General features: G+C 53.8%; 1 protein-coding gene across 2 annotated transcripts in view; it reads right to left on the reverse strand.

The window, feature by feature from the left end:
• The window catches only part of LOC122382646, a 63,317-nt gene that overhangs the window by 4,495 nt on the left and 36,414 nt on the right, over positions 1–22,408 (reverse strand). The window contains exons 11-24 of one of the 2 annotated variants that reach the window (XM_043368254.1): positions 18,597–18,752; positions 8,775–8,949; positions 8,423–8,591; positions 7,225–7,394; positions 6,595–6,703; positions 6,050–6,222; positions 5,440–5,604; positions 4,372–4,510; positions 3,909–4,165; positions 2,189–2,375; positions 1,601–1,764; positions 1,161–1,373; positions 642–896; positions 220–353 (exon numbers count right to left, since the gene is read on the reverse strand). In XM_043368254.1, the coding sequence (XP_043224189.1) occupies positions 220–353; positions 642–896; positions 1,161–1,373; positions 1,601–1,764; positions 2,189–2,375; positions 3,909–4,165; positions 4,372–4,510; positions 5,440–5,604; positions 6,050–6,222; positions 6,595–6,703; positions 7,225–7,394; positions 8,423–8,591; positions 8,775–8,949; positions 18,597–18,752 (2,466 nt within the window). The remainder of the gene's footprint in view (positions 1–219; positions 354–641; positions 897–1,160; positions 1,374–1,600; positions 1,765–2,188; positions 2,376–3,908; positions 4,166–4,371; positions 4,511–5,439; positions 5,605–6,049; positions 6,223–6,594; positions 6,704–7,224; positions 7,395–8,422; positions 8,592–8,774; positions 8,950–18,596; positions 18,753–22,408) is intronic. The other variant, XM_043368255.1, reaches the window with a different exon arrangement.

Here is a 22,408-nt window from a genome sequence, read left to right on the forward strand (position 1 = left end):
ATGAGCCAATCTGTACCAAAGTTAGAAATTATATTAAGGTCACAATGCACAATGGCAATTACATAATGCCTGTGTTTACGTTACAATAGCGGGCTTTTTCTCTGTGGTCTGGTTTGGATGGTCTCCATTCGTTTCATACAGACTCTGTAGTCGCACAGCCTTGGATATAACGATACACAGTGGTCTCAGCCTCACGACCTCACGGGGTCTCATACATACCTTGATATCAGGCCCGGTGTGCTGGTATGCGTTGTCCATGCGGACCAGCTTTGGCTTCAGCAGCGAGTGGCCGAAGCGGAAGGCGGCCGTCGCGAACTCGTTCAGAATGGAGGCGTCACAGTACGGGTCGTAGCCTGCGGGCGTCGGGAAACGTCAGACCTATATACTCTGCGTCAGACGACGTGAGAAGCATCGCTCGGCTCCGCTGTCCGTTGTATTTTATATAGGCGAAAGTCATTTTTCGTTTTCATACGTTAGTAGTCCACTGCATTTCTAACAAGTCGATTGACTTTTCTATTGGTTTTATAACGAACATTCAAGGTAATGTCGAATTAAGACAATAAGGCAAGGAATAAAGGCAATACTCTGCCGATAACAGGTCGCTGCACACCGCCAAGCGACCGCTCCTGTCCAGCGCTTACCGTTGAAATAGCCCTCGCTGTCGAGGTTGAGACCGTACAGGTTGATGGCGTTCCAGCCGAGGACGCGCGGCAGGAACTCGTTGTAGGTGATGTGCTGGTTGACAGCCGACAGGATGCGCCGGCCGTTCTGGAACAGCTGCTCGTCGTTCCAGTGCGGGTTGATGCGCTTCAGGTAGTCGACCATGCGGTTGTGCTCGCGCATCAGCAGTGTGTGCATCACTGCCAGGCCCGGCTGCTCAGAGGCGCGCGTGTCGCCTGCGCACGGAGAGGGGTGGTCGGTTAGGCGGGTGCTGGTGCAACTTTGCAATGATTGGGCTGGTGTGTGTTATTTAACTAGTCTTCTAGGTGCGTAATAAAATATGCATGCACGAATGAAGTAAATGTTACGCAAGGCTGCTAGTGAAATTCCATCCACTGAACATCATTCACATCCGCACTATAGGAACTCTGAGCAAATCCGGGCTGATAGAGAAATAGCACCCAGAGTTTTCACGGCTCTGCCCGAATCACGACGCTGACCTCCGGTGAAGCAGACGCCCGAGCTGGACTTGCACTCCTCGTTATCGTGCGCGGTCTCCTGGGGCAGGAGGTCCTTGCCGCGCGTGGGGTGGCGCGTGGCGTTGAGCCGGCCGCCGATGAACGTGCGCAGCTGGCGCTGCTCGCACTTGTCCGAGCCGTACGTGTGAGACGCGTCCACGTACGCTGTCACCTGGTTCATCTGCTCACGGTAGCCTGAGAGAGGGAGGGACAGCGTCAGCGTTCAACAGCGTCTAAAGTCGGGGATCCAGCGTTCCGGTAGTCTTTAGGCCCTCGGATATAACTTTATCTATATTGTAGTGATTGAATGAGTTGTGGACTGTGTCTCGTTTACCGTACATTCGAACTAGAATATTGCAGTAAAGAACAGAAATCAACTGACATGAAGAATTAACCAGCTCCTGAAGTCTGCGGTAACTTACCGAGTGTGAGCTGTCCGGGCATGGAGCGGGTGAAGGGCAGGCAGAAGAGCTGGCCGCTGGTAACGTTCCTCCGCGGGAAGAACGGGTCGTTCTCGGGCACCGGGATCGGCAGACACTCGGGGTGGATGGTCAGCGCAGAGTCACACCGCCGGCAGTCCAGGATACTGACGGATACAGAGAGATCATGTCATTGAATGCCGACCGGCACAGGGAGATTTCAACACAAAGAAAATACGCCGGTACAAACGGCGTCACAGCCGCAGGAATAATGACCGATGTGTACAAAGGCGACGCTACCGGAAACGGGAAACAAACATGTATGCCTCCGTGGCGCAGCGGAAGTCGGAACAGATGTTTGGTAAACAATAGCCTGTAGAAATGGACCGCCAGTGACACCGTGAACTCTCCTTATTGGGGACCTCAGACAGTGTTTGGTCAAACAATGACGCTGTGGTTTCCGTGCATTTTACAAACACGAATTCACCACACGCTAAGCCATCGGAAGTCTCTTATCACATTCTCTGCGTGTTCTGGTGTGGCACGTCAACGGTTCAGCCAAACAGGTCCGCGCGGCTCGCGGTCTCTCACCTGTCTCCGAAGCCCTTGTTGACGGGCGTGAACGTGATGTCGTGGTCGATGAACTGTCCCCACTGCATCACCATCAGGTTGTAGCGCACGTGCGGCGCCGAGACGTCGTTGTGGATGTTGACCGAGATGAGTCGCGGCGAGGGCAGGGGGTTGCCGGCGACGGAGCGGTCGCGCGGTGACATTAGACCTGGGGGCACGGCGTCAGTGGGTGAAGGGAAGTGGCAGATACTGCGTCAGCGGTTGATGAGAACTGAAAAACATGGTGCGAATGGATGACGGAACTGACCGACATAGTGACAGCGGATGACGGAGCCTATACATGGCATGTCACAGAGCTGACTTCACCACTGGCGATTGCGAGCCGCGCCCTCGCCGCTGACCACCGAGCGGTGTCAATATCACGTCCCGGCCTTGCGGGACGCGGACTGGTGAGTCACCGATAGGTGACTGACCGCTCGTACCCGGAACGGAACACCCGAGTCCATTAGGATGATATCATTCATCCGCGATCACTAACCACAGTTCCGCAAAGTATGGAACGCTAAACCGGAATCGGAACGATTGCAACGATTAGTCGCTAGGTCGCTCGCCCAGACTAGTTATATCGCGAAACTGTCTTGGGTCTGCATCTGGTGGATGAGATGCTATCTCGCCTGCCCTTGCAGTTGACCGTTACTGTGTGGTCAGATGATCAGTTGAGCATGACATATGGGGGCATTGCAGCCCGTCGAACTCCCAGCTTGAAAACATGAACATGCAGTAAATAGTTCAATTTAGACATTTATATAACCTAGTCGAGACCTGGAGAGGTCGGCACGATCGCTACGATAGGAAGCATGAGAACATGAAACCGATGTCTATTGCATGAATGCTGATTAGTGCTGCACTTCACCTTTGGCTCCAATAAATTAGCGTCTAATTAGGGTGTCGACGCTATCGATCCGGTCCGATCGCGGCGAGAGGCCGGCCTTGTTAGCCGCTCACGCTCCTCTCGGCGGCACACTTTCACGGCGGAGAGTCGTGCCGACTCACGGGCCGCGGAGCGCCGACCCATCCCCGGGCGTCTCGTGTTGTAACACGGCTGCAGCCGTGACAGCTGCAGCCGGGGGCCGTGTTTAGCAAATAGGGCCGGGACGGCCAGTGTAGGCACAACGTGGGACTGAGGGTACCCAGCTCCGCGGGATGGCAGAGCGCGAAACTGAGGGCACCGAGCCGACCTTAAACGCAGACGCCCGAGCGATGTTTGATGGGAATGTACCGTGAACGCTCTGAAATGCGGCCGCACGACATGAGTGGTGTCGCCAAGCCGTGGGGCGTGAAACAGCGGCCGTTTGCGTCAGATGAGCGCGTCTCGGGACTGGGGCAATCCACTACCTACTGTCGAACTCAATTGTCGCAGGGCGGACAGCTGCGGTACACTCAGTTCTGCCCAACACGGCCAGCGGTTATTACATAATGACAAGCCGTCCGAGTGCAACGCCGTCCCAGTGGTTAGAGCGTTCAATGCACCTGAAAAATGGGGTTGGTCGGACGAAGCATGGATGACTACAAGCTCCACCTTTTTGCGATTATTTTCCACCGCTCGGATTAATACCTAAATTGGCCATTGACATGCACAGCTGGCACATGCCACTCTAGGTAAGGTAACACACCATCTGGCACAGATTGTTACGTCACTCGACTACCCCGCGTCCTCTCCCCGTCCTCTCCCTCCACTCACCGTCGCCGTAGTGGGGGCGCACCAGCCGGTTGAGGGCGCGCACCGCCTTGCCGAAGCCGGGGTTGTTGAGGTTGTTGCACCAGCCGGTGGCGGTGCGGAACTTGGACGTGTGGTCGCAGGGCAGCGTCTGGTCGTCGCACTCGAACACGCTCGGGATCTCCATCACGTCAGAGACGTCGATGTTGGGCAGCACCTGAACCAGCTCGTGGATGTCGCGCGGCGCCACGCTGCCCGACTCGCGGTCCTTCAGAGCGTTACTGCGGCGAGAAGGACGAGCGGGGTCAGGCATCAGGCTTACTCACACGAGGCAGTCTTCCAAGGACAAAGTATATCAAGTGCACTCCTCTACTCTCTATCCATTGCAGTTTTGCGACGTCATTCGGTCTGAGCGCTTTCGATCGCAGGCAAACATCAAAGGAAAATGCTCGTGGCTGCTCAATAACGCACTACCTCGAAGGCTTACCCGTTGAGGAAGTTGTTGACGAATCTCTGCGAGGCGAACTGCAGCACCATGGACGTGTTGGAGATATCCTGCGCCTGCCGCTTGGGTCTCATGAAGGCGTAAGCAGAGCCGATGGCCGATTTCGGGTCGGCGGCCAGGTCTGTGAACGGCCGGACGTGTCGACGAACCGCGGACACGAATTCGTACACGGATCTACATATATGAACGATTTATCTATGTCGTCATATGACCCCCACTCTAAATGAACACCTCAGTAGCGTTTCTTTAGGGCCTAATGAGATTCGAATCAGCTGCGACAAATGCTGACGAATGCAGTTTGTAAATGGCACGATATGTTCTAACCGGTTATCGCTTCCAGAAAATAACCGGCACTTGTTACATAAGCACTAATCAAGCGAACGTTCACGTGATGAGCTTATGATGCCGTATGTTGAGATACGAGGCATGCTGTGTGCACGCATGAGCGGGAGGAGGATGACCGTGCCATGCGTGCTTGTTTGACCCGCCACCTGAGCCGTGTCACCTCCACTCACAACTCCCTAGCGTGTAGCCGTCACCGCGGGGCTCGGAAATTGGCATTGGGCGCTAAGAATGCCACGGCTTTGTGGACGACTCTGTATTACACGAGTGACCCGTCATGGATCTGATAAATCAGCCACCGGTGCCACCGGACCTGCCGCTTGGTCTGGATCTGGTGATAGCGCTTTAATAATCTGGTGAAGAAGCGGAAGCGTTAGCATGCAATACTAGATCTATAATCACCGGCTGGGATCATGCTTGCGATATTGTGGCTGAAACGAAGCTGGTCAGAGTGTGAAACGTTAATGTCAGACATGTGAAAGGTCCACAAGTTGGAAGCTGGTCAAAATACAAAGGAGTGCCGGAAGACAGTTTCAGAAGGTTGCTCAGACGGGTGTGAGTATTGAGTAAGACCTAGGTCGTTGGCTGTGACGTCGTTGCGGGGTCGGTCAGGTGAGGTCACGCGTGTGTCGGAGGTCTCCCGGGACCTCGGTCACCGAGTCTGTGTCAGCTCGGTCCCGGTGTCAGAGTGTCGCCGTCCCTACTCACGGTCGTTGTACAGTTTCTCCTCGTGGTGTCGGAGGGTGCTCCAGGCCGCCTGGCCCACCTCAACAGAGTCAAAGAGTAGCGCCAGCGCCTCCTGGAACACTCGAGAGTCGGCGTCGCCGGCCTGCCGCGGCCGGCGCACCAGAGCCCGCAGCAGCTCGGGCGCCGCTGCAACGTCCCCGTCACACGTCACACGGCGTCACGGCTCGTCACGTCGGCGTGCGTCACGTCTCGGTTAGTAGGTTACTGGGACTAACAGTCGACTGGGTGGCGACGAGAGCAGTCGCCGTTTATCGAGTATTGTCGGTGACTACATTCTGGTTTTAATGGGGCTGGGTCGGTGACGTGGCATGCCTGGCTACGTGGTGTTATTTACATATATATGGTTAGCAAGCTTTTACACAAAACATATAAAGCCAAGCAGTTATCTTGTCAGCTACAAGTATCTTATTTATGCAGAGCATTTCCGACTACTTTATGGGGGATCCCGTCTTTCAACGGGATGCGCTGGGTGAGCCTTCCTGCAGACCCTGGCTCTCGGTCCCGGCTGCGTCCGTCTCCTATCCCGGCACCAGGCCGAGCCCACCTGGCCGGCACCGGGGGCGGTACTCACGGTGCTCGTGCAGGTTCCACTCGGTGTGGCGCATCTCGCCCAGGTCGCGCTTGGCGCGCTCGATCGACTCGTGCAGCATCTCGTCGGGCACGACAAAGTTGGGCGACAGCTGCCGCCACCGGTCCAGGTTCACCCGGCCGATCATGTCTTTCGAGCAGTCCATGCGCGCGTTCCTGGAGGATAGAAATGGATAGATGTCGGAAAAAGAAGACAACGGCAGTGCAATGGGAACAAAGTGTTAAAGTAAAAGTGAAAACAAGCTGTAGTGGTTTTGGACAAGTGAGGCGAATGTTGGCCGATTGCATTCCACAAGCTTGTTTCATCATCTGGTAAGCGATTATCTGATACAAGAGACCAGTCACGATGATACGAATAACCTTGCAAGGTCGAAGTGTAAAACGGTGCCTCTGTGACAATAAAAAGCTGTGGGATTATATACGGTGCTCCCATGGAAGCCACGCACTCTGCACCTTGCACTGAACCTCGCAAAGTTGAAACTCAGGAGCGAACTCCGGTGCTCCCACGGACCCTCGGTGCTAACTCACAGGAACTCGTCTGTCTGCAGCAGCACCGTCGGCTGCATGAACTCGATGGCGTCGGCGTTGTCGCAGATGATGCGCGCCAGCGATGTCTTCCTGATCTCGGCCAGCTGGTCTGTGGTGGACAAGGAGATCGCATTCGCGATGGCACTCGATAGCACGCGCATCCACGTTCACGCTTCCCCATATAAGGACACGAGCTGTCGCGTGTTGGGGCGTCATATGAAGCTGACCTCCCGTGTCGCACCTCATCGGCGCTAGCAATTTGGTCGCATGATGGGATGGCTGAACCTGCGTGCTTACCGCTAATGCTAATAATTTTCAAAACTACCGCAGTACATATCATCGCCAAGGGTATGAATTACCAAACGCCGCTAAGGAATGTCAACGTTGCAATATATCAAAGTGGCTTGTATGGATAGAGCCGTTTCGAATCTCAGTAATGCATGTAAGCAACGCAACGTCGCAAATGCTTTAGTCAGAAATGAGAGCACCTGCGGTATAACAAACCCAAATACGAATTGCTTGCCGGCAGACCGATACGAACTGAATGTGTGTACTGGGCATGACCGCTGACTACCAAACCGCCCTGTATCCTGCGCCCGTGACGACGAACTGTCCCGAGATGATACTGACCTCTGCTGAAGGAGGACGGCGGCACGTCGTTCTCGTACCAGTACCGGTCGCCGCGCTTCAGGTAGTGGAACTGACGGCCGATCAGGCAGCCGAACGTCGGTCCGACCAGCGCGCCGATGTTGGCCGTCTCGGCCAGGCCACCCGTGAACAGGTCAATGTCGTCCACGTGACTGTTGGAGGAGACGCGGTCAGGGGGTGGTCTTGGGTGCGCGACAGGAAGTGAGTCAGTCAGCACTGGTCCAGGGTCCGACAGGCATGGAACTCCGTCATAGGATTGACTGCACAGGGAGACGCTGCCGAGAGTCCGACACGGTTCGATAGGCAGATATTGCCACTGATCAGCAGCTGTGCTGCTGGCATGCAGATGCCAGGGAGATATTGCCAAAAGTCTGACAGGGAGAAACGCGGCAAAGACAGAGCCCACCGGTCACCAGGAGGAAAACAAACGGCCATGGCGGGTTCGCTTTCACCCGTAGACAAACGGTGGGCTGAGTGACTATCTGGATCTCGACACAAGCACCAGCTGTCTTTGCAGAGCCGCACTGGAGCTGCGAGCACAGCGTGGCATGATGGGCGAGTCATGCACATGGGCTGGCGGCGAGTGTTACACTGAACGCCATTTGTTAGAGTGGCAGTGCAACAGCCACAGTCAAAGGTGTCACTATGCACTATGCAGTTTCGTCTGGCGGGATGAACATGAAACACCGGCCCTGAGACGTGAGTTTAGAGATGAGGCTGCGATTGTGATTGAGACTTTCACTGCGGCTAAAGCCACCCGGATGCAACAAGGCCGACACATTCGTCCGTGGCGTGCCATCATGAATAATTCAGCGGCTGATTAACCAAATCAGGCTCGTCAAGATCGTCATGCTCTCATCACGCTGAGTTGACTCGAGTACATCAGATCGCAGCCACCCTCTGACAAACAGCCACCTGAAGTGCAGCGTTCTAGGTCACGCCTACAAACCCAGACACCTAGGGCTTAACGGCAAAGTGGTGGACTAGTCAAAAGACCCAATGGAGTCCCATAATACTGAACACTTTTTTCCCGCCAAATGGCTATCATCCGCAGAACCGTAAGACGAACACGATATGTGTAGAATGACTGTTGAATTAAAAGTCCCACAACAAGCAGGTCTACGAGCCTGTTTTACGGAGACCTACATCACATCGAGTGCAAAGTGCGTGGTGTTCTCACTTGTAAACGCGCTGGAGCGCCTCGATGACCGATGCCTCCATGGTGTCGGTGAGGTCGCGGAAGGACTTGGCCCGCTCCAGGCCGCAGAACTTGCGCCACTCGTTGTAGCCGGCCACACCGTGGTCGCGGCCCTGCTGGATCAGCTGCGCGGCTAGATCCAGACCGAAACCTGCGGCACAGACACCGAGGAAGGCGTGGGTGTCACGGGCGACGGAAACATAAGCGTGATCATTACTCGTGCCATGTTGGTTTTGCGGCCAATTTCCACCCCAGTCCTGCTTTACGATCCTTATGAAGACAGAAGCCCTTCTTCATGGTCTACCCTAGATCCGAGATGTCCCGTTTTCCTTACCATCGGCCGAGTCCTCGAACAGTTTGTTGGTCATCGCCTCCGAGATGAAGACGTCCTCGGCCATGGCCTTCTCGTGGACCAGGCCCTCCAGCACCTGGTCCATCTTGCCCTTGGCGTACAGGTCGAACGGCGCGTAGAAGGTGCGCGTCAGGTCGAGCTCGCCCGTCACGCGGTCCTGCGACACGAAACAGACAGCCCGGATTCCGGAATGTTATGTGTACTGAGGGTAAGGGGCTAATAGAATGTGGTAAGCCTGAAGCGATAAGTGATTTTATCACATGATTTTAATTAGGTACCACAGATGTCCGTGAAGTTAGCGTCAGCAACAGCAACGAATACAGCGTCGGATTCAGAATCGCTTAAAAAACTCATATTAGGGCATTTGGGGGACGGGGAGCAAGAATATGACCTTTATTTGGCCCTAGCTCTTACCCCTTACCCCTTAATCGGCCCTTAAAGGAAGGGGCGCGTAAAAAGTGCCTCAAGGGTTCGTCTGATCGCCAAAATAAGGGTCGCAATCGATTCCCCGGGTCAATATCTAGTCGCAGCCTCGGGTTCCAGATGTGTGCAACTTACCCCTTACCCCTTAATCGGCCCTTAAAGGAAGGGGCGCGTCAAAAGTGCCTCAAGGAATCGTCTGATCGCCAAAATAAGGGTCGCAATCGATTCCCCGGGTCGATATCTAGCCGCAGCCTCGGGTTCCAGATGTGTGCAACTTACCCCTTACCCCTTAATCGGCCCTTAAAGGAAGGGGCGCGTCAAAAGTGCCTCAAGGGTTCGTCTGATCGCCAAAATAAGGGTCGCAATCGATTCCCCGGGTCAATATCTAGCCGCAGCCTCGGGTTCCAGATGTGTGCAACTTACCCCTTACCCCTTAATCGGCCCTTAAAAAGACGGGCGCGTCAAAAGTGCCTCAAGGGTTCGTCTGATCGCCAAAATAAGGGTTGCAATCAATTCCCCGGGTCAATATCTAGCCGCAGCCTCGGGTTCCAGATGTGTGCAACTTACCCCTTACCCCTTAATCGGCCCTTAAAGGAAGGGGCGCGTCAAAAGTGCCTCAAGGAATCGTCTGATCGCCAAAATAAGGGTCGCAATCGATTCCCCGGGTCGATATCTAGCCGCAGCCTCGGGTTCCAGATGTGTGCAACTTACCCCTTACCCCTTAATCGGCCCTTAAAGGAAGGGGCGCGTCAAAAGTGCCTCAAGGGTTCGTCTGATCGCCAAAATAAGGGCTGCAATCGATTCCCCGGGTCAATATCTAGCCGCAGCCTCGGGTTCCAGATGTGTGCAACTTACCCCTTACCCCTTAATCGGCCCTTAAAGGAAGGGGCGCGTCAAAAGTGCCTCAAGGGTTCGTCTGATCGCCAAAATAAGGGTCGTAATCGATTCCCCGGGTCAATATCTAGCCGCAGCCTCGGGTTCCAGATGTGTGCAACTTACCCCTTACCCCTTAATCGGCCCTTAAAGGAAGGGGCGCGTCAAAAGTGCCTCAAGGGTTCGTCTGATCGCCAAAATAAGGGTTGCAATCGATTCCCCGGGTCAATATCTAGCCGCAGCCTCGGGTTCCAGATGTGTGCAACTTACCCCTTACCCCTTAATCGGCCCTTAAAGGAAGGGGCGCGTCAAAAGTGCCTCAAGGGTTCGTCTGATCGCCAAAATAAGGGTCGCAATCGATTCCCCGGGTCAATATCTAGCCGCAGCCTCGGGTTCCAGATGTGTGCAACTTACCCCTTACCCCTTAATCGGCCCTTAAAGGAAGGGGCGCGTCAAAAGTGCCTCAAGGAATCGTCTGATCGCCAAAATAAGGGTCGCAATCGATTCCCCGGGTCGATATCTAGCCGCAGCCTCGGGTTCCAGATGTGTGCAACTTACCCCTTACCCCTTAATCGGCCCTTAAAGGAAGGGGCGCGTCAAAAGTGCCTCAAGGGTTCGTCTGATCGCCAAAATAAGGGCTGCAATCGATTCCCCGGGTCAATATCTAGCCGCAGCCTCGGGTTCCAGATGTGTGCAACTTACCCCTTACCCCTTAATCGGCCCTTAAAGGAAGGGGCGCGTCAAAAGTCCCTCAAGGGTTCGTCTGATCGCCAAAATAAGGGTCGCAATCGATTCCCCGGGTCAATATCTAGCCGCAGCCTCGGGTTCCAGATGTGTGCAACTTACCCCTTACCCCTTAATCGGCCCTTAAAGGAAGGGGCGCGTCAAAAGTGCCTCAAGGGTTCGTCTGATCGCCAAAATAAGGGTTGCAATCGATTCCCCGGGTCAATATCTAGCCGCAGCCTCGGGTTCCAAATGTGTGCAACTTACCCCTTACCCCTTAATCGGCCCTTAAAGGAAGGGGCGCGTCAAAAGTGCCTCAAGGGTTCGTCTGATCGCCAAAATAAGGGTCGCAATCGATTCCCCGGGTCAATATCTAGCCGCAGCCTCGGGTTCCAGATGTGTGCAACTTACCCCTTACCCCTTAATCGGCCCGTAAAGGAAGGGGCGCGTCAAAAGTGCCTCAAGGGTTCGTCTGATCGCCAAAATAAGGGTCGCAATCGATTCCTCGGGTCAATATCTAGCCGCAGCCTCGGGTTCCAGATGTGTGCAACTTACCCCTTACCCCTTAATCGGCCCTTAAAGGAAGGGGCACGTCAAAAATGCCTCAAGGGTTCGTCTGATCGCCAAAATAAGGGTCGCAATCGATTCCCCGGGTCAATATCTAGCCGCAGCCTCGGGTTCCAGATATGTGCAACTTACCCCTTACCCCTTAATCGACCCTTAAAGGAAGGGGCGCGTCAAAAGTGCCTCAAGGGTTCGTCTAATCGCCAAAATAAGGGTTGCAATCGATTCCCCGGGTCAATATCTAGCCGCAGCCTCGGGTTCCAGATGTGTGCAACTTACCCCTTAACCCTTAATCGGCCCTTAAAGGAAGGGGCGCGTCAAAAGTGCCTCAAGGGTTCGTCTGATCGCCAAAATAAGGGTCGCAATCGATTCCCCGGGTCAATATCTAGCCGCAGCCTCGGGTTCCAGATGTGTGCAACTTACCCCTTACCCCTTAATCGGCCCTTAAAGGAAGGGACGCGTCAAAAGTGCCTCAAGGGTTCGTCTGATCGCCAAAATAAGGGTTGCAATCGATTCCCCGGGTCAATATCTAGCCGCAGCCTCGGGTTCCAGATGTGTGCAACTTACCCCTTACCCCTTTATCGGCCCTTAAAGGAAGGGGCGCGTCAAAAGTGCCTCAAGGGTTCGTCTGATCGCCAAAATAAGGGTCGCAATCGATTCCCCGGGTCAATATCTAGCCGCAGCCTCGGGTTCCAGATGTGTGCAACTTACCCCTTACCCCTTAATCGGCCCTTAAAGGAAGGGGCGCGTCAAAAGTGCCTCAAGGGTTCGTCTGATCGCCAAAATAAGGGTTGATATTGACCCGAGGAATCGATTGCGACCCTTATTTTGGCGATCAGACGAACCCTTGAGGCACTTTTGACGCGCCCCTTCCTTTAAGGGCCGATTAAGGGGTAAGGGGTAAGTTGCACACATCTGGAACCCAAGGCTGCGGCTAGATATTGACCCGAGGAATCGATTGCGACCCTTATTTTGGCGATCAGACGAACCCTTGAGGCACTTTTGACGCGCCCCTTCCTTTAAGGGCCGATTAAGGGGTAAGGGGTAAGTTGCACACATCTGAAAACCGAGGCTGCGGCTAGATATCGACCCGGGGAATCGATTGCGACCCTTATTTTGGCGATCAGACGAACCCTTGAGGCACTTTTGACGCGCCCCGTCCTTTAAGGGCCGATTAAGGGGTAAGGGGTAAGTTGCACACATCTGGTACCCGAGGCTGCGGCTAGATATTGACCCGGGGAATCGATTGCGACCCTTATTTTGGCGATCAGACGAACCCTTGAGGCACTTTAGACGCGCCCCTTCCTTTAAGGGCCGATTAAGGGGTAAGGGGTAAGTTGCACACATCTGGAACCCGAGGCTGCGGCTAGATATTGACCCGAGGAATCGATTGCGACCCTTATTTTGGCGATCAGACGAACCCTTGAGGCACTTTTGACGCGCCCCTTCCTTTAAGGGCCGATTAAGGGGTAAGGGGTAAGTTGCACACATCTGGAACCCGAGGCTGCGGCTAGATATTGACCCGGGGAATCGATTGCGACCCTTATTTTGGCGATCAGACGAACCCTTGAGGCACTTTTGACGCGCCTCTTCCTTTAAGGGCCAATTAAGGGGTAAGGGGTAAGTTGCACACATCTGGAACCCGAGGCTGCGGCTAGATATTGACCCGGGGAATCGATTGCGACCCTTATTTTGGCGATCAGACGAACCCTTGAGGCACTTTTGACGCGCCCCTTCCTTTAAGGGCCGATTAAGGGGTAAGGGGTAAGTTGCACACATCTGGAACCCGAGGCTGCGGCTAGATATTGACCCGAGGAATCGATTGCGACCCTTATTTTGGCGATCAGACGAACCCTTGAGGCACTTTTGACGCGCCCCTTCCTTTAAGGGCCGATTAAGGGGTAAGGGGTAAGTTGCACACATCTGGAACCCGAGGCTGCGGCTAGATATTGACCCGAGGAATCGATTGCGACCCTTATTTTTGCGATCAGACGAACCCTTGAGGCACTTTTGACGCGCCCCTTCCTTTAAGGGCCGATTAAGGGGTAAGGGGTAAGTTGCACACATCTGGAACCCGAGGCTGCGGCTAGATATCGACCCGGGGAATCGATTGCGACCCTTATTTTGGCGATCAGACGAACCCTTGAGGCACTTTTGACGCGCCCCTTCCTTTAAGGGCCGATTCAGGGGTAAGGGGTAAGTTGCACACATCTGGAACCCGAGGCTGCGGCTAGATATTGACCCGAGGAATCGATTGCGACCCTGATTTTGGCGATCAGACGAACCCTTGAGGCACTTTTGTTGCGCCCCTTCCTTTAAGGGCCGATTAAGGGGTAAGGGGTAAGTTGCACACATCTGGAACCCGAGGCTACGGCTAGATATTGACCCGAGGAATCGATTGCGACTCTTATTTTGGCGATCAGACGAACCATTGAGGAACTTTTGACGCGCCCCTTCCTTTAAGGGCCGATTAAGGGGTAAGGGGTAAGTTGCACACATCTGGAACCCGAGGCTGCGGCTAGATATTGACCCGAGGAATCGATTGCGACCCTTATTTTGGCGATCAGACGAACCCTTGAGGCACTTTTGACGCGCCCCTTCCTTTAAGGGCCGATTAAGGGGTAAGGGGTAAGTTGCACACATCTGGAACCCGAGGCTGCGGCTAGATATTGACCCGGGGAATCGATTGCGACCCTTATTTTGGCGATCAGACGAACCCTTGAGGCACTTTTGACGCGCCCCTTCCTTTAAGGGCCGATTAAGGGGTAAGGGGTAAGTTGCACACATCTGGAACCCGAGGCTGCGGCTAGATATTGACCCGGGGAATCGATTGCGACCCTTATTTTGGCGATCAGACGAACCCTTGAGGCACTTTTGACGCGCCCCTTTCCTTTAAGGGCCGATTAAGGGGTAAGGGGTAAGTTGCACACATCTGGAACCCGAGGCTGCGGCTAGATATTGACCCGAGGAATCGATTGCGACCCTTATTTTGGCGATCAGACGGACCCTTGAGGCACTTTTGACGCGCCCCTTCCTTTAAGGGCCGATTAAGGGGTAAGGGGTAAGTTGCACACATCTGGAACCCGAGGCTGCGGCTAGATATTGACCCGGGGAATCGATTGCGACCCTTATTTTGGCGATCAGACGAACCCTTGAGGCACTTTTGACGCGCCCCTTCCTTTAAGGGCCGATTAAGGGGTAAGGGGTAAGTTGCACACATCTGGAACCCGAGGCTGCGGCTAGATATTGACCCGGGGAATCGATTGCGACCCTTATTTTGGCGATCAGACGAACCCTTGAGGCACTTTTGACGCGCCCCTTCCTTTAAGGGCCGATTAAGGGGTAAGGGGTAAGTTGCACACATCTGGAACCCGAGGCTGCGGCTAGATATTGACCCGAGGAATCTATTGCGACCCTTATTTTGGCGATCAGACGAACCCTTGAGGCACTTTTGACGCACCCCTTCCCTTAAGGGCCGATGAAGGGGTAAGGGGTAAGTTGCACACATCTGGAACCCGAGGCTGCGGCTAGATATTGACCCGAGGAATCGATTGCGACCCTTATTTTGGCGATCAGACGAACCCTTGAGGCACTTTTGACGCGCCCCTTCCTTAAAGCGCCGATTAAGGGGTAAGGGGTAAGTTGCACACATCTGAAAACCGAGGCTGCGGCTAGATATCGACCCGGGGAATCAATTGCGACCCTTATTTTGGCGATCAGACGAACCCTTGAGGCACTTTTGACGCGCCCCTTCCTTTAAGGGCCGATTCAGGGGTAAGGGGTAAGTTGCACACATCTGGAACCCGAGGCTGCGGCTAGATATTGACCCGAGGAATCGATTGCGACCCTGATTTTGGCGATCAGACGAACCCTTGAGGCACTTTTGTTGCGCCCCTTCCTTTAAGGGCCGATTAAGGGGTAAGGGGTAAGTTGCACACATCTGGAACCCGAGGCTGCGGCTAGATATTGACCCGAGGAATCGATTGCGACTCTTATTTTGGCGATCAGACGAACCCTTGAGGCACTTTTGACGCGCCCCTTCCTTTAAGGGCCGATTAAGGGGTAAGGGGTAAGTTGCACACATCTGGAACCCGAGGCTGCGGCTAGATATTGACCCGAGGAATCGATTGCGACCCTTATTTTGGCGATCAGACGAACCCTTGAGGCACTTTTGACGCGCCCCTTCCTTTAAGGGCCGATTAAGGGGTAAGGGGTAAAATGCACACATCTGGAACCCGAGGCTGCGGCTAGATATTGACCCGGGGAATCTATTGCGACCCTTATTTTGGCGATCAGACGAACCCTTGAGGCACTTTTGACGCACCCCTTCCTTTAAGGGCCGATTAAGGGGTAAGGGGTAAGTTGCACACATCTGGAACCCGAGGCTGCGGCTAGATATTGACCCGAGGAATCGATTGCGACCCTTATTTTGGCGATCAGACGAACCCTTGAGGCACTTTTGACGCGCCCCTTCCTTTAAGGGCCGATTAAGGGGTAAGGGGTAAGTTGCACACATCTGAAAACCGAGGCTGCGGCTAGATATCGACCCGGGGAATCGATTGCGACCCTTATTTTGGCGATCAGACGAACCCTTGAGGCACTTTTGACGCGCCCCGTCCTTTAAGGGCCGATTAAGGGGTAAGGGGTAAGTTGCACACATCTGGTACCCGAGGCTGCGGCTAGATATTGACCCGGGGAATCGATTGCGACCCTTATTTTGGCGATCAGACGAACCCTTGAGGCACTTTAGACGCGCCCCTTCCTTTAAGGGCCGATTAAGGGGTAAGGGGTAAGTTGCACACATCTGGAACCCGAGGCTGCGGCTAGATATTGACCCGAGGAATCGATTGCGACCCTTATTTTGGCGATCAGACGAACCCTTGAGGCACTTTTGACGCGCCCCTTCCTTTAAGGGCCGATTAAGGGGTAAGGGGTAAGTTGCACACATCTGGAACCCGAGGCTGCGGCTAGATATTGACCCGGGGAATCGATTGCGACCCTTATTTTGGCGATCAGACGAACCCTTGAGGCACTTTTGACGCGCCCCTTCCTTTAAGGGCCAATTAAGGGGTAAGGGGTAAGTTGCACACATCTGGAACCCGAGGCTGCGGCTAGATATTGACCCGAGGAATCGATTGCGACTCTTATTTTGGCGATCAGACGAACCCTTGAGGCACTTTTGACGCGCCCCTTCCTTTAAGGGCCGATTAAGGGGTAAGGGGTAAGTTGCACACATCTGGAACCCGAGGCTGCGGCTAGATATTGACCCGAGGAATCGATTGCGACCCTTATTTTGGCGATCAGACGAACCCTTGAGGCACTTTTGACGCGCCCCTTCCTTTAAGGGCCGATTAAGGGGTAAGGGGTAAGTTGCACACATCTGGAACCCGAGGCTGCGGCTAGATATTGACCCGGGGAATCGATTGCGACCCTTATTTTGGCGATCAGACGAACCCTTGAGGCACTTTTGACGCGCCCCTTCCTTTAAGGGCCGATTAAGGGGTAAGGGGTAAGTTGCACACATCTGGAACCCGAGGCTGCGGCTAGATATTGACCCGGGGAATCGATTGCGACCCTTATTTTGGCGATCAGACGAACCCTTGGGGCACTTTTGACGCGCCCCTTCCTTTAAGGGCCGATTAAGGGGTAAGGGGTAAGTTGCACACATCTGGAACCCGAGGCTGCGGCTAGATATTGACCCGAGGAATCGATTGCGACCCTTATTTTGGCGATCAGACGAACCCTTGAGGCACTTTTGACGCGCCCCTTCCTTTAAGGGCCGATTAAGGGGTAAGGGGTAAGTTGCACACATCTGGAACCCGAGGCTGCGGCTAGATATTGACCCGGGGAATCGATTGCGACCCTTATTTTGGCGATCAGACGAACCCTTGAGGCACTTTTGACGCGCCCCGTCCTTTAAGGGCCGATTAAGGGGTAAGGGGTAAGAGCTAGGGCCAAATAAAGGTCATATTCTTGCTCCCCGTCCCCCAATTGCCCTAATATGAGTTTTTTAAGCGATTCTGAATCCGACGCTGTATTCGTTGCTGTTGCTGACGCTAACTTCACGGACATGTACCACAGAGATATTTGGGGGGTTGACGTTGATGCACGTAACAATTTGGTCTCGAGCATTTTTTGGCGATGTGGGTAGGTGAAGAGGTACGGGGCGGGGATGGGCTTCGGTCGGTGAATAAGAAGAACGTCATATTTCCTATAAGCGCATCGCTCCTGACATAATGCCTTAACATATTCTACAAATGTTCACGTTAAGAATAATGTTACATTGAATAGCGCGGAAAGGCACTGTGCACTGTACAGCCTATAAAAAGCTCTTTATGCTACAATCTACTGTGTGTCTGACTGATGTTTTGAGGTCAGCAGGAGCCTTTATCATGACTCATCAGATCTAAATTTAAAATCTGCTGGCGACATCATTTTCCAGCCGTGGGATCAGTAAGTCATCCTGCTGATGCGTCTACAGGCGCGTGGATGACTACACGATGTCGCAATAATTCTTACCAGGTAATTAATTGTAACTACAGTACCACATTTACGTAGCTATTCATCAATTCATGACACATTTAAAACAGCAGGGCATGCATGCCTCATAGCATAACTATGAAATATCTCTGGCCAATTAGGCCGTTCCAGCACTGAGCTCGGTGAGCCGGGTACCGGGAAAGTGCGAGCGGTGGGGCGGTGTGCGCTGATGGAAAGGGTGTGAACGATCTGGGCGGTCCTCCTTCCGCAGAGTCACGACCTGGGCCGCACGCGCCGCCGAGGGCACCAGGTCACCGGCGCCCCCACCCCACGGCAGCGAGCCCGCGGCCCCCGCGGTGGGAGTGGCTTCTAGCCAACTCTCCAACGATGCGTGCAGGACGGGACTGGGTTTGGCGATCACAACTGATTCAAAAATCGCCAGCTCGGAAACTGAAGACGAGCGGATGCTTGGCTCAACTTGTCATGGTCATTTGCCCCCCACTGTAGCGTGGCGCCGGCGCTAAAATGTAATGAATGTATAACGGCCTCTGTTCTGTGTAATTACACAGTTGTGCAGCAATATGCATCGTTAAGTAAACCATAACTGGCGCGATGCGGAACGTTGAGCACACGCTGCGTTTCGGGCCGCCGCTGCCGAGTGCAGTACCACTGGATACCGTGTGAGTGGCACGAGGCCCAGCCCGGCCGGCCCCATCCCCTTCTCCCCGTGCACCAACTCACGCCGTTGCGGAGCGCGATGCTGCTGCCCATCATGGAGGCGACGAAGCGGAGCGCGGCGGTGGCCACGCTGTTGGCCACGCCCGGGTCGATGTTGATGTCGTAGCCGGTGAAGTAGCCGGCCTTCTCCGCCTCCAGGCCGTACTTGGAGACGATGCCCTGCGGCAGCGGCGGTCACGGGCGCGGTCAACCGAGAGCGGACGGATGGTCATAGTCATAGTACCTACAGATATTACAGGGATAGGTAGATGGGAAGATGATAACCTATCTGGCTTGTGAGCATTGCACCATTGAATGTTAGACGGTGAAATATGCCTGACTAATTAAAGCCCGGGTAATGGAACCAGTTTTCCTCGTCTTTGTAACAAAAACGTGCTAATCTGGTTCGCGAATCGAGTTTCAAGGCACTCGTTGAGGTCACCGTAAATGTTACACATGATCCCAAAAAGAAGGTAATCTTCCCTTTTACAATAAAAAACATTTTTGCTTGTTAAGATTCGTGGACAATGAGCGAATGCTCATATTTGGTCAATGGCCTGCGTTACGACACGCATTTAATAGGGGAGAGTGGGGAAAGATGCCCAGGGTTTTGCTATGTCATATGTTATTCGAAAATGACGATGGGAAAGCAAAAACTTGGAATTTCAACGGAAGCCGACATCATTTTTCTCCAAAAATATCACACTTTCGTGCCTGAAATATTATAACTTTTTTGCTATTAAGCATTTTCCTGAAGAAGTGAAAGGGGGCATCTTACCCCACAGGGTGGGAAAGACACCCCCTGACGTTGGGAAAGATGCCCCCTGCACTATAAGTGACATAAATGGGCACGTGAATCGCCTGAACGAATCAGTAGTCCCTTCGAGCCTGCAGTAGACACCAAACGTCATCATAAGGGTCCTCGAAAGTAGTCGTAAGGGGCTTCAGAGGTCATCGTTAGGGCCATCATAGTCCAGCGCGGCCAAACAAGCCTCCGTGGTGGCGTTCGGAGACCACTGTGGGGCTCTTATAGGTCTTCATGATGCTCGAGGGCCCTCGAGCCCATCGTGGGGTCCTCCGATGCCAGCGCGGCCCGTGGGGCCAACGTGAGAGCCCTCAAAGGATGTCGTGAGGGGCCCTGGAGCCAATAATGGGGCCCACAGAGGCCGTCGTGAGGGCTCTCAGAGTCAGATGCCGCCCAAAAAGTCGCTATGTGGGCCGAGAGACCGGCATGGGGAGCACCCGACCGTACTGGACTCTCAATAGTCCCAGATCGGCTTTTGTCTACATCACAAGTATGTAATAAACGATTTGACGGGCTGTTTGAAGGACAGCCTACGGATTTAGGGGGGGGGGCGTCTTTCCCCATCAGGACAGGGGGCATCTTACCCCAAGGTACCGAAGTAACATTAAATCAGTACAATTTGTTAGCCATAAAACTACACCCTGAAACAAACTGTTTGGGACACAGTACACGCATGCTAATGTATCACGACTATAGCAAGGGACGCAAAAATTATTTACCTTCCTTGATATTTACAATGTTCTGACACCAAAATATTTTTTGAAAACAGCAAATAAAAAACATGCAATCATCAGCCAGCCGTTGCCCAACTGAGCTTCGCAATTTTTTGTGCAGTTAACAAGGCGGGGGACCATCAAAGCGTCCAAAACCGCAGCATCCAAAGTACGCAACATCCAAAACCGCAGCGTCCAAAGTACGCAACGTCCAAAATACGTCCAAAATCGGGTTTATAGGGGGCATTCACAAAGTCCAAAACCGAAACATCCAAAACCGCAACGTCAAAAAACGTATCATCCAAAAACGCAACATCCAAGGACGCATCATCCAAAGTACGCAGCATCCAAAGTACGCAACATCCAAAGTACGCAACATCCAAAACCGTTAGGTTAGGTTAGGCTAGGTTAGGTTAGGTTTCCTTATCCCCGGTAGGCATAAGTCAGTAGGTTAGGTTAGGTTAGGTTAGGTTAGGTTAGGTTAGGTTAGGTTGGGTTAGGGATAGGCAAAAATCAGTAGGTTAGGTTAGGTTAGGTTAGGTTAGGTTAGGTTAGGTTAGGTTGGTTTTGGATGTTGCGTGCCTTGGATGTCGTGGTCTTGGACGTTGTGGTTTTGGAGGTTACGTACTTTGGATGTTGCGTCTTTGGATGTTGCGTTTTTTGGATGATACGTTTTTGGACGTTGCGGTTTTGGATGTTTCGGTTTTGGACTTTGTGATTGCCCCCTATAAACCCGATTTTGGACGTATTTTGGACGTTGCGTACTTTGGACGCTGCGGTTTTGGATGTTGCGTACTTTGGGTGCTGCGGTCTTGGACGCTTTGATACGGACCCAACAAGGCAGGCTTCCGCTTTACGCTAAGAACATTAATCTCCAGGTCCGATTCTTTGTTTCGCCGCTAGAGGGGGTTGTTTCGCCGCTAGAGGCGTCTTTCCCACCCTGGGCATCTTACCCCACTCTCCCCTATGCCCGATGATTACGACACTGGTTTTTTCTGGTCACCATGGAGCACAGTCCTTCACCGAAAAAGTGTCAGCATCATGACATCGTGCCGCCCAATTTTGTCACAGCGGTCCATTCTGTGTCGGACTCTTTCCGTCCTGCTGCGTGGAAGGGGTGAAACTGTGTCGGCTCGGCCGGCCCGTGGGCGGCCACCCGGGACTCCGGGGCTGTCCCCGGCGCGCCGGCCCACTGATCAGCTCGGCGCGACACCACCGCCATCGGTTCCATCACGGTCCGGAGAAAACTCGGCCACCACCCTATGGGCCAGCGCGCCGGAAAACTGCCGCAGCCCGGCCGACAATGGGCCCACGGCCCGAGAAAGTGGCCCGCCTGATGGCTGATTGTGGTTGATTCGGGCCTGGATACGCAGCGGGAGCGGCGGCAGGTGTCCGGTGTCCTATTAAAGCACTTGTCCGCGTCATTAAAGGACCAATTTTCCCCAGGTGAACACAGACTCCGAGCTGGCAGATGGGCGGAGATCGCATTTAGGACACGGTGATGCTGTGTAGTACCACAGATCGGGATTATCCGCACTGTCTAATGAGTTCCGGCCGTCACGCCCTGTGATTTGCTTACCTGACCGCTTCAGATAGCCTTTAGAGAGTGTGTAATGACATCGTTATTCCTCCCGTCCTTTATCTGACGATAAAGTCGAACAACAGAGAAGCTGTTGTTCAGCATCGTAATAAGCTAACAAGTAGGTAGCGGCTGTTCCGCGTGGCGATGTGATTTAGTCGCCATTATAAGCTGTTCGCACTTAGCAGTTCACTGTCAGCACTAGAAGGGGCTCCAAAAACATTGCATGCACACGGGTGTTAACTTAAACGCAGCTACAAAAAGGAAGTGACAGTGGCTGAACAAAGGGCCGCTGGTGGGCGCCACTTCCAGCGGCTGGGGCCGGTTTGGTTACGGCTCCCCGGGATGCACGAGGCGGGGGCGGCTCGGCAGCCCAGCCTTGACGCGGCCGGCCGGCCGGCCCGCGGCTGCCGCGGAGATGTTTGTTGTTGCGCCGGCAGCGCGGCTGCGGTACAGCGTGTTTATCGTCTTATGGTGCTGCCCCAGCCGGCGAGAACGGGTCACAGCACACAGCGGGAGTGCATTGAGTCGGGAGCCATACAGCCACCGGGCGTCTAAGGTTAAAGGGACCCTCCCACCTTAACATTAGATTTGAGTTGAGATAGCCAAATTGGTGGCCATGGCCTGAAAATACCGGTTTGGGCACTCACAACATCGAAAAATGCTTTAATTCGGAGATATCGAATTTCAAACTTGCAGTTTTCGGATTCTAAGGGGCTAATGCATTGGTATGCCCCCT

The sequence above is a fragment of the Amphibalanus amphitrite genome, unplaced genomic scaffold (assembly GCF_019059575.1).
Source record: "Amphibalanus amphitrite isolate SeventyFive unplaced genomic scaffold, NRLGWU_Aamphi_draft 000144F_arrow, whole genome shotgun sequence".
Lineage (NCBI taxonomy): Eukaryota > Metazoa > Arthropoda > Thecostraca > Balanomorpha > Balanidae > Amphibalanus > Amphibalanus amphitrite.